At 44.7% G+C, this 12,711-nt stretch overlaps 1 protein-coding gene across 1 annotated transcript in view; it reads left to right on the forward strand.

The window, feature by feature from the left end:
• Positions 1-12,711, forward strand: part of DHRS11 (dehydrogenase/reductase 11) — a 312,134-nt gene that overhangs the window by 261,241 nt on the left and 38,182 nt on the right. The window contains exon 4 of the mRNA XM_053706834.1: positions 1,241-1,370. Within this exon, the coding sequence (XP_053562809.1) occupies positions 1,241-1,370 (130 nt within the window). The remainder of the gene's footprint in view (positions 1-1,240; positions 1,371-12,711) is intronic.

Raw genomic sequence — 12,711 nt, forward strand, 5'->3', positions numbered from 1 at the left:
AAAGAAAACAAGTTCATATTAATTTTTAAACACAATACTAATGGGGGGGTTTTCTATATATTTTTTATTTTTTATTATTCATTTTTTAATACTAATGTTTTAACTTAGCAAGAGTTCAGAATTCAATATTTGGTGGAATAACCCTGATTTTCAATCAGAGCCTTCATGCGTCTTGACAAGGGGGCATATTTATCAAGCTCCGAATGAGCTTGATGCCCCGTGTTTCTGGCGAGCCTGCAGGCTCGCCAGAAACAGCAGTTATGAAGCAGCGGTCACAAAGACCGCTGCTCCATAACCTGTCCGCCTGCTCTGAGCAGGCGGACAGACTTCGCCGGAAATCAACCCGATCGAGTATGATTGGATTGATTGACACCCCCCTGCTGGCGGCCTATTGGCCGCGAGTCTGCAGGGGGCGGCGTTGCACCAGCAGCTCTTGTGAGCTGCTGGTGCAATGCTGCATATGGCGAGCGTATTGCTCGCCGTATTCAGCGAGGTCTGTCGAACCTGATCCGCACTGTTGGATCAGGTCCGACAGACCTTGATAATTAGAGGCCAAGGTCTCCACCAGTCTTTCACATTGCTGTTGAGTGACTTTATGCCACTCCTGATGCAAACATTCAAGCAGCTCAGCTTTATTTGATAGCTTGTGACCATCCAGCTTCAGGTCTGGAGATTGGGCTGGCAGTGACAGGGTCTTGATCTGGAGGTCTTCCATCCACACCTTGATTGACCTGGTTGTGTGTTGTGGATCATTGTGCTGCTGGAAAAAAACCCAATTCTTTAAATTGGGGGGGGGGGGGGGGGGGGGGGGATTGTCAGAGCAGAAGAAAGCACGTTTTCTAATAATATGAAATCTTTGAGATATTTTTACAAAATGATTACCCTTCTCTATTTTTTTTTTTAATTATAGATCTATTTTTTTGGTTCTAGTCACCACTGAGTGTTTTATTTTTTAGTAAAATTGTTTGTTATGAAATTGGTCCGTGGTGTGATAAAATAATATCTGAAATTCTATTGTGTACATCACTAACACTTGGCTACAACAGTATTTGCTTTTTTTTAAATGGAAACTTAATTTTACTGCCCAATTTCACAAGCTGTATTTGTACAACTTCATAACTAACATAAGACCGAAATAAAAGTTATTCTTTAAATGTAAATTTGATATAATCTCATCATTTCCATGAATACTCTCTGTGACCTGTCTAATTTTGTCAAATTATATTTTATTTTCCCCTAGTGTTCTCGGTCATTATTACCAGTGTGTAGGTTTAGCTCACTTTTACTGCGCCACAAAGCACACTGTGACTGCGCTCACCGAGGGAGTCCGCCAGGAACTGAGAGAACTGAAAAGCCATATTCGTGTAACAGTAAGTGCCGTAGGGAACAGTGCGGAAAAGTAAAGTTTTATTATATTTTATTTCTCTTGTTAAGTGTATCCAGTCCACGGATCATCCATTACTTGTGGGATATTCTCCTTCCCAACAGGAAGTTGCAAGAGGATCACCCACAGCAGAGCTGCTATATAGCTCCTCCCCTCACTGCCATATCCAGTCATTCTCTTGCAACTCTCAACAAAGATGGACGTAGTAAGAGGAGAGTGGTGTATTATAGTTTAGTTTTTTAACTTCAATCAAAAGTTTGTTATTTTTAAATGGTACCGGGAGTGTACTGTTTCATCTCAGGCAGCATTAGAAGAAGAATCTGCTGTGATTTCTATGATCTTAGCAGAAGTAACTAATATCCACTGCCGTTCTCACATATTCTGAGGAGTGAGGTAACTTCGGAGGGGGGAATGGCGTGCAGGTTTTCCTGCAATAAGGTATGTGCAGTTAACATATTTCTAGGGATAGAATTTGCTAGAAAAATGCTGCTGATACCGGATTAATGTAAGTTAAGCCTTAAATGCAGTGATAGCGACTGGTATCAGGCTTATTAACAGAGATACATACTCTTATAAAAGTGTAATATAAAACGTTTGCTGGCATGTTTAATCGTTTTTATATATGTTTGGTGACAAAACTTATTGGGGCCTAGTTTTTTTTCCACATGGCTGGCTTGATTTTTGCCTAGTAACAGGCTTTCCACTGTTGCAATATGAGTGGGAAGGGCCTATTTTAGTGCTTTTCTGTGCAGATAAAAATACTGACAGAGACATTCAGCTTCCCTCTGCATGATACAGGACATCTCTGAAGGGCTCAAAAGGCTTCAAAGTCGTGATTGAGGAGGGTAACAATCACAGTAGACTGTGGCAGTTGTTGTGACTGTGTTTAAAAAAACGTTTTTGTCATTTATTATTCTGTTTTTGTTATTAAGGGGTTAATCATCCATTTGCAAGTGGGTGCAATGCTCTGCTGACTTGTTACATACACTGTAAAAATGTTGTTAGTGTAACTGCCTTTTTTCACTGTTATTTCAAATGTTGTCAAAATTTGTTTCTCTTAAAGGCACAGTAACGTTTTTTTATATTGCTTGTTAACTTGCTTTAAAGTGTTTTCCAAGCTTGCTAGTCTCATTGCTAGTCTGTACAAACATGTCTGAAACAGAGGATACTTGTTCATTATGTTTAAAAGCCATGGTGGAGCCCCATAGGAGAATGTGTACTAAATGTATTGATTTCACCTTAAACAGTAAAGATCAGTCTTTATCTATAAAAGAATTGTCACCAGAGGGGTCTGTCGAGGGGGAAGTTATGCCGACTAACTCTCCCCACGTGTCGGACCCTTCGCCTCCCGCTCAAGGGACGCACGCTAATATGGCGCCAAGTACATCAGGGACGCCCATAGCGATTACTTTGCAGGACATGGCTGCAATCATGAATAATACCCTGTCAGAGGTATTATCCAGATTGCCTGAATTGAGAGGCAAGCGCGATAGCTCTGGGGTTAGACGAGAATATGCAGAACCTGAGGACGGAGAGCTTCAGTCTGTGGGTGACGTCTCTGAATCGGGAAGACCTGATTCAGAGATTTCTAATTTTAAATTTAAGCTTGAGAACCTCCGTGTATTGCTTGGGGAGGTATTAGCTGCTCTGAATGACTGTGACACAATTGCAGTGCCAGAGAAATTGTGTACGCTGGATAAATACTATGCAGTGCCGGTGAGTACTGATGTTTTTCCAATACCTAAAAGGCTTACAGAAATTATTAGTAAGGAGTGGGATAGGCCAGTGTGCCCTTTTCCCCACCTCCTATATTTAGAAAAATGTTTCCAATAGATGCCACTACACGGGACTTATGGCAGACTGTCCCTAAGGTGGAGGGAGCAGTTTCTACTTTAGCAAAGCGTACCACTATCCCCCGTTGAGGACAGTTTGCTTTTTCAGATCCAATGGATAAAAAATTAGAGGGTTACCTTAAGAAAATGTTTATTCAACAAGGTTTTATTTTACAGCCCCTTGCATGCATTGCGCCTGTCACTGCTGCGGCGGCATTCTGGTTTGAGGCCCTGGAAGAGGCCATCCATACAGCTCCATTGACTGAAAATTGTTGACAAGCTTTGAACTCTTAAGCTAGCTAATTCATTTGTTTCTGATGCCATTGTTCATCTTGACTAAACTAACGGCTAAGAATTCCGGATTCGCCATCCAGCGCGTAGGGCGCTATGGCTCAAATCCTGGTCAGCTGATGTGACTTCAAAGTCTAAATTACTCAACATTCCTTTCAAGGGGCAGACCTTATTCGGGCCCTGGTTTGAAAGAAATTATTGCTGACATTACTGGAGGGTAAGGGTCATACCCTTCCTCAGGACAGGGCCAAATCAAAGGCCAAACAATCTAATTTTCGTGCCTTTCGAAATTTCAAGGCAGGTGCAGCATCAACTTCCTCTGCTTCAAAACAAGAGGGAACTTTTGCTCAATCCAAGCAGGCCTGGAAACCTAACCAGTCCTGGAACAAGGGCAATCAGGCCAGAAAGCCTGCTGCTGCCTCTAAGACAGCATGAAGGAGCGGCCCCCTATTGGCCCCCTATCCGACAATGGATCTAGTAGGGGGCAGACTCTCTCTCTTCGCCCAGGCGTGGCCAAGAGATGTTCAGGATCCCTGGGCGTTGGAGATCATATCTCAGGGATATCTTCTGGACTTCAAAGCTTCTCCTCCACAAGGGAGATTTACACCTTTCAAGATTATCTGCAAACCAGATAAAGAAAGAGGCATTCCTAAGCTGCGTACAAGATCTCCTTGTAATGGAGTGATCCATCCAGTTCCGCGACGGAAACAAGGACAGGGGGTTTTATTCAAATCTGTTTGTGGTTCCCAAAAAAGAGGGAACCTTCAGACCAATTTTGGATTTAAAGATCCTAAACAAATTCCTCTAGAGTCCGTCATTCAAGATGGAAACTATTCGAACCATTTTACCCATGATCCAAGAGGGTCAGTACATGACCACAGTGGACTTAAAGGATGCCTACCTTCACATTCCGATTCACAAGAATCATCATCAGTTCCTGAGGTTTGCCTTTCTAGACAGGCATTACCAATTTGTAGCTCTTCCATTCGGGTTGGCTACAGCCCCAAGAATTTTTACAAAGGTTCTGGGCTCACTTCTGGCGGTCCTAAGACCGCGAGGCATAGCGGTGGCTCCTTACCTGGATCAATATCCTGATACAGTGCGGTCAAGCTTTCAAATTGCCAATCTCATACAGAGATAGTTCTGGCATTCCTGAGGTCGCATGGGTGGAAAGTGAACGAAGAAAAGAGTTCTCTATCTCCTCTCACGAGGGTTTCCTTCCTAGGACTATAATAGATTCTGTAGAAATGAAAATTTTACCTGACGGAGTCCAGGTATCAAAACTTCTAAATGCTTGCCGTGTTCTTCACTCCATCCGCGCCCCACGGTGGCTCATGTAGCATGGAAGTAATCGGCTTAATGGTAGCGGCGATGGACATAGTGCCATTCGCGCGCTCTGCATCTCAGACGCTGCAATTATGCATGCTCAGTCAGTGGAATGGGGATTACACAGATTTGTCCCCTCTACTAAATCTGGATCAGGAAAACCAGAGATTCTCTTCTCTGGTGGGTTATCGCGGGCCGCATCTATCCAAGGGTATGACCTTTCGCAGACCAGATTGGACAATTGTAACAACAGATGCCATCCTTTCTAGGTTGGGGTGCAGTCTGGAACTCCCTGAAGGCTCATGTTTCATGGACTCAGGAGGAGAAACTCCTCCCAATAAATATTCTGGAGTTAAGAGCAATATTCAATGCTCTTCTTGCTTGGCCTCAGCTAGCAACACTGAGGTTCATCAGATTTCAGTCGGACAACATCACGACTGTGGCTTACATCAACCATCAAGGGGGAACCAGGAGTTCCCTAGCGATGTCAGATGTCTCAAGATAATTCGCTGGGCAGAGACTCACTCTTGCCACCTGTCAGCGATCCATATCCAGGTGTAGAGAACTGGGAGGCGGATTTTCTAAGTCTGTCAGACTTTTCATCCGGGGGAATGGGGAACTCCATCCGAGGGTGTTTGCTCAATTGGTTCTCCGTTGGGGCAAACCGAAATTGGATCTCATGGCGTCTCGCCAGAACGCCAAGCTTCCTTGTTACGGATCCAGGTCCAGGGACCCAGAAGCGGCACTGATAGATGCTCTAGCAGCGCCTTGGTTCTTCAACCTGGCTTGTGTGTTTCCACCGTTTTCCTCTGCTCCCTCGTCTGATTGCCAAAATCAAACAGGAAAGAGCATCGGTGATATGATAGCGCCTGCGTGGCCATGCAGACCTGGTATGCAGACCTAGTGGACATGTCATCCTTTCCACCATGGGACCTCTGCCTCTGAGACAAGACCTTCTAATACAAGGTCCTTTCAATCATCCGAATCTACTTTCTCTGAGACTGACTGCATGGAGATTGAACGCTTGATCCTATCAAAGCGTGGGCTTCTCCGAGTCAGTAATTATACCTTAATACACAGCCACGAAAGCCTGTCACCAGGAAAATTTACCACAAGATTGGCGTAAATATCTTCATTGGTGTGAATCCAAGAATTACTCATGGAGTAGGGGTTAGGATTCCTAGGAATATTGTCCTTCCTCCAAGAGGGTTTGGACAAAGGATTATCAGCTAGTTCTTTAAAGGGACAGATTTCTGCTCTGTCTATTCTTTTACACAAGCGTCTGGGGGTCAGAAGTTCCAGACGTTCAGGCATTTTGTCAGGCTTTAGTTAGAATTAAGCCTGTGTTTAAACCTGTTGCTCCTCCATGGAGCTTAAACTTGGTTCTTAAAGTTCTTCAAAGGGTTCCGTTTGAACCCCTTCATTCTATTGATATCAAACTTCTTTCATGGAAAGTTCTTTCTTTTTCTGATGGCTATTTCCTCGCTCGAAGAGGTCTCGGAGTTATCTGCCTTACATTGTGATTCTCCTTATCTGATCTTTCATTCAGATAAAGTTGGTTCTGCCGTACAAAACCTGGGTTTTTACCTAAGGTGGTTTCTAACAAGAATATCAAATCAAGAGATTGTTGTTCCTATCATTATGTCCTAATCCTTCTTCAAAGAAGGAATCGTCTTTTGCATAATCTAGACGTAGTCCGTGCCTTGAAGTTTTACTTACAGGCTACTAAAGATTTTCGCCAAACATCTAACCTGTTTGTTGTTTACTCTGGACAGAGGAGAGGTCAGAAGGCCTCGGCAAACCTCTCTTTCTTTTGGCTTCGGAGTATAATCCGTTTAGCCTATGAGACTGCTGGACAGCAGCCTCCTGAAAGGATTACAGCTCATTCTACTAGAGCTGTGGCTTCCACCTGGGCCTTTAAAAATGAGGGCCTCTGTTAAACAGATTTGCAAGGCGTGCAACTTGGTCTTCCCTTCATACTTTTTCCAAATTTTACAAATTTTATACTTTTGCTTCTTCGGAGGCTGTTTTTGGGAGAAAGGTTCTACAGGCAGTGGTTCCTTCCGTTTAAGTTCCTGCCTTGTCCCTCCCATCATCCGTGTACTTTAGCTTTGGTATTGGCATCCCACAAGTAATGGATGATCCGTGGACTGGATACACTTAACAAAAGAAAACATAATTATGCTTACCTGATAAATTTATTTCTCTGTAGTGTATCCAGTCCACGGCCCGCCCTGTCCTTTTCAGGCAGGTCTAAATTTTAATTAAACTACAGTCACCACTGCACCCTATGGTTTCTCCTTTCTCGGCTTGTTTCGGTCGAATGACTGGATATGGCAGTGAGGGGAGGAGCTATATAGCAGCTCTGCTGTGGGTGATCCCCTTGCAACTTCCTGTTGGGAAGGAGAATATCCCACAAGTAATGGATGATCCGTGGACTGGATATACTACAAAGAGAAATAAATTTATCAGATAAATTATGTTTTTTACCTCTCCACAACTAGACCGTAAAGTTAAAATTAAAGGGACACACTCAAGTCAAAATTAAACTTTCATTATTCAGATAGAGCATCCAATTTACTTCCATTAAAAAAAAAGTGCACAGTCTTTTTATATTTAAACCTTTTAAGTCACCAGCTGGCTACTGAGCCATGTGCAAGAATTCACAGAATAAGCGTATATGCATTTGTGATTGGGCTGATGGCTGTCACATGGTGCGTGTATGCATTTGTGATTGGCTAATGGCTGTCAACATGGTACAGGGGGAGTGGAAATAGACGATAATTTTTAAAATTGTCAAAAAAAAAATCTACTATTCATTGAAGTTCAGACTAGTGCTATTTGCATTGTCTTGTTATCTTGCATTTGTTGATTATGCAAATCTACTGTGTTGACTGGTCCTTTAAACTGTAAAGATTAATATAAAGCATTCCATTTTGAATTTAAAAAGTTGTTTAAAATTGCTGCCCTGAAAATAGCAGGGAGTTTCTAAAATTATTGATTGGTAACCTCGCCTCTTGAGGATTCCAAACTCCTTGTGCTGTCAGAGACCCCCAGACAGCTCCTCAACCTGTGAGACTTGCATCTGTTGGAATCACAGTCCAGGCAGGGCGAACAAAAGAGGCCATTTGAAAAACCCGATGATGGACTACCACCAGGACAGAGAGAGTTGAATGTTGGGATTTAAGTATATTAACTGTGATATCCGAGTATAATCCCTGCACCATTGATTCAGCATGCAAAGCTGCAGAGGTCCTCTATGAAAAACGAGCAATTGGTTAACGTCCGATGCTGCAGTCATGAGACCTAAAACTCCCATGCACATAGGCCACTGAAGGGAATGATCAAAGACTGAAGGTTTCGACAGGCAGAAACCAATTTCATTTGTCTCCTTGTCTGTTAAAGACAGTCCATGGACCCTGAATCTATCTGTAAACCTAAAAAGGTGACCTTTGTCTGAGGAATTGTCAGGGTGCCAGGAATCAGACTGAGACGAGAAGTGCAAAAATAATCACTACCTTTATTATATAACAAAAAATAATAAAAGTCAACAAGTCAAATAACAAGCCAGGAGTCAAAGCCAGAGCTGGTAGTCAAGACGAGCCGAGTCAGGAGCCAAGCGCGAGTAGTCAGACGAGCCGGAATCAGAAACAAGGAGAACAGCAGAGTCAGGAACAAGCCAGGAATCAGGAACCAGGAGAGACGTCAGACAGCCAGGTAATACACAGGAACTCTCAAACAGGACTGAGACTACGCAAGGGCAAAGCATAGTGAACAGAGGCCCTTTAAATAATAAGTGATGACATCACAATTCTGAGACTGCAACCTGTCTCACACGGATGATGTACACCAGTCCGGCCATAAGAGAGCGTGCAGAAATTAGCAGCATCAGACACTCTGCACCAGATTCAGTAAGAGGTGAGTAAAATGGCTGCCAGCAGTACATGGCAAACAAAGCAGGAAAAAAAAAACCTGACAGTACCCTCCCCTCAATGACCCTTCCCGCGGGAGGACAACAGGCTTATTGGAGAAACGGGCCATGGAAAGCATGGAGGGAGGGCGGGGAGCATGAACATCAGAGGAAGGGATCCCATGAATGCTCCTCCGGACCGTAGCCCCTCCAGTGAACCAATACTATATGCGGCCCCTGGACATACGAGATTCAGTAATGCTGCTGACCTCATATTCTTCATGGTTGTCAACAGAGATAGGACAGGGACGAGGCAACACACAGGTAAACCGATAACAAACCAATGGTTTCAAGAGGGAGACATGAAAAACATTGGAGATGCGCATTGCAGGAGGAAGGTCAAGAGTGTAGGCCACAGGATTGACCCAATGGAGTATTCGAAAAGGACCAACATAACGGGAGCCAGTTTATTGGAAGGCACACAAAGGTTCAAGTTGCAGGAGGACAGTCAAACCCTCTTACCAACCTGGTAGGAAGGCGCGGGCAGATGCCTACGATCAGCCTGGAACTTTTGGTGCTGCATGATGAAGGCAATCCTGAATCTGCACCCACATGGAACGGAGTTGCCTGAGATGCTCCTCCAAAGCCGGGAATCCCTGAGACATGAATGAATCAGACAACAAGGATGGTTGAAACCCATAATTCACCATGAACGGGGATAACTGGGAGGAAGCATTAATAGCACTATTACGACCAAGGTAACAGTTCAGACCAATTATTGTGGTGATCTGAGACATAGCAACGGAGGAACTGTTCCAGAGCTTGATTAGACCATTCCGCAGCCCATTGGATTGAGGGTGATATGCCGAGGAGAATGAAAGCTGGATCCCCATTTGAGCACAAAAGGAACAAAATCTGGAGACAAACAGACTCGGACCGGGGTAGCCAATTTCCTTGGGTAACCCATGTTAACGGAAGACCTCCGGGGCAAAAATTGAAGCAAGTTCCTGAGTGGTAGGCAGCTTCTTCAAGGGAATGCAATGTGACATTTTAGAAAAATGGTCAACCACCATTAGGATAACAGTATTGCCATTGGAAACAGGGAGCTCGATAATGAAGTCCATGGAAAGATGTGTCCAAGGACGCTCACCATTAGCAATAGGTTGATGAAGACCCACAGGAAGATGTCAAGTAGTCTTATTCTGTGCACAGACTGAGCAGGAAGCAACATACGCGGCAACATCAGAACGAAAACCTGGCCACCAGAATTGTCGAGTGACAGACCAAATCATTTGGTTCTTGCCCGGGTGACCTGCGGCTTAAGGATAGTGGTGTGCAAAAGTTTAGTTTGAAGATTCTCAGGAACAAAGCACTTACCACTAGGTTTCTCAGGAGGTGCATTGGTTTGTGCAGCCAGGATCTCCTCCCCCAAGGGAGAAGTCAAATTAGTACGTATGGTAGCCAAAATATGGTCAGGAGGTATAACTGGAATAGGTACAGACTCCTCCTTGGACAGAGGCGAAAATTGTCGAGAGAGGGCATCAGCCCTAACATTCTTACTACCAGGCAGGTAGGAGACCACATAATTAAACCAAGACAAAAATAGCGCCCATCTGGCCTGTTTGGGCGACAAACGTTTTGCGTCGGATAGATAAGTCAAATTCTTGTGGTCAGTAACAATGAGCACTGGTATTCTAGTACCCTCGAGAAGTTGCCTCCATTCCTTGAGTGCCAAAATTATGGCCAGTAATTCCCTGTCGCCAATTTCATAATTGCACTCCGCCGGAGACAATTTCTTAGAGAAGAAATTGCACGGATGCAAGGAACCATCAGGCGTAGGACGTTGAGACAAGAGGGCACCTACTCCAGTCTCAGACGCATCAACCTCAAGAATGAAAGGCAGGACAGGGTTAGGATGAGCCAGAACTGGAGTGGCAGCAAAGGCAGTCTTAAGACTATCAAAGGCCTTAATGGCAGTAGGTGACCAACGGAGTGGATCATTCTCCTTACGGGTCATGTCAGTGATAGGTTTGACCAAGGTTTTTAATAAACTTCCTATAGTAATTGGCAAAGCCCAAAAAATGTTGAATAGAGTGAAGACCAACTGGGCGAGGCCACTGCAGGACTGCAGACAACTTGTCAGGATCCATGGAAAACCCTGCAACAGAGATTACATAACCTAGGAAGGTTACTTAAGTCTCATGGAACTCACATTTCTCGAGTTTACAAAACAGGCCGTTCTCACGTAATCTCTGAAGTACCCGTGTAACATCGGAATGATGAGCTTCAAGAGTGGGCGAGTATATGATGATATCTTCTAAGTACACCACAACAACTGTTGCAACATATCTCGTAGGACATCATTAATAAATTCCTGGAAAACAGCTGGAGCATTACATAGGTCAAAGGGTATTACAAGATATTCATAATGCCCGCTCCTGGTGTTAAATGCTGTTTTCCATTTGTGGCCCCCCCTTAATCCTAACGAGATTGTATGCTCCTCTCAAATCAAGTTTAGAAAAGACCTTAGCTCCCTTGAGGCGGTAAAAGAGTTCTGTAATGAGCGGAATAGGGTAAGCATTCTTAATGGTAAGATGATTAAGACCCCTATAATCGATGCATGGTCTTAACTCGCCACCCTTTTTCTTCACAAAGAAGAAGCCAGTCAGCGCCTGCAGGAGAGCAGGATTTGTGGATGATCCCCCGGGACAGAGCATCGGCAACATACTCCTCCATAGCACAATTCTCTGCAACAGACAGAGGGTAAACCCGGCCCAAGGAGGAATGGCTCCGGGTTGCAGGTCTATGGCACAATCGTAAGACCAGTGAGGAGGCAGCGTACCGGCACGCACCTTGTTAAAAACGTCTAGGAACTCTCTGTACTCCTCTGGCAATTGAGATATCGAAGAAGTGCACAAGACTTTGACTGGTTTCCGAAGACAATTGGAAATACATTGCGGGGACCATGACAAAATTTTGGACCTGCGCCAGTCTAGACTGGGATTGTGCTTTTGGAGCCAGGGATAACCCAGAACAACCGGAAAATGCAGAGAGGTTTATCACCTGGAACTGAAGGGTTTCAAAATGGAGAGCTCCAACAGCCATGGATAATGGAGCGGTTTTCTGAGTAACGAGTGCAGGCTGAAGGGGCCTGCCATCAATGGCCTCAATAGCAAGCAGAACAGACCGAAGCAATACAGAAATGGAGTGCTTTGATACAAAACCACTGTCAATGAAATAGCCCGTAGCACCGGAGTCAACAAGAGCCTAGGTGACTATGGAGGAGTCCACCCAGGAAAGGACAACCGTGACCAAAGGTTTCTCCTTTAGCAGTTCCGGGGATGAGGATAAACCACCCAAGGTCTGCCCCCGACAGGACTTTAGGTGCAAGCGTTTCCCGGCTGTGTAGGACAAGGCTTTAAAAGGTGGCCCTGTAACCCACAATAGAGGCACAGCCCCTCCCTCCTCCTAAAGGCCCTCTCCGCCACGGAGAGACACGTGAATCCCAACTGCATCGGCTCAGCAGTACCTGGTGACTCGGGACCAGGAGGCATAGGAAGAGAAGGAGGCATGGGTGGCAATGAACACGGTAGGAGACAACGGAACAGGAGGCTTCCGCAAGCAGTACTTGAAAGAGGGCCTCTCATTTAGTCTGATGTCAATTAGGATAATTAAAAACACCAATGCCTCGAGATCCTTTGGTAAATCTCTGGCAGCAATTTCGTCTTTAATTGCATCAGAGAGCCCATGAAAGAAGGCGGCAACAAGGGCTTCATTGTTCCAACCTACCTCTGCGGCAAGCGTACGGAACTCAATGGCATACTGAGCAACAGATCTCGTACCTTGCTGAATGGACATGAGTCGTTTAGCAGCAGAGGAGGAGCGAGCCGGAACATCAAATACCCTTCGAAACGAGGCCACAAATTCAGGGTAATTTGAAATCACTGGTTTATTAGTCTCCCACAAGG

This window comes from Bombina bombina, chromosome 3 (assembly GCF_027579735.1).
Source record: "Bombina bombina isolate aBomBom1 chromosome 3, aBomBom1.pri, whole genome shotgun sequence".
Classification (NCBI taxonomy): Eukaryota; Metazoa; Chordata; class Amphibia; order Anura; family Bombinatoridae; genus Bombina; species Bombina bombina.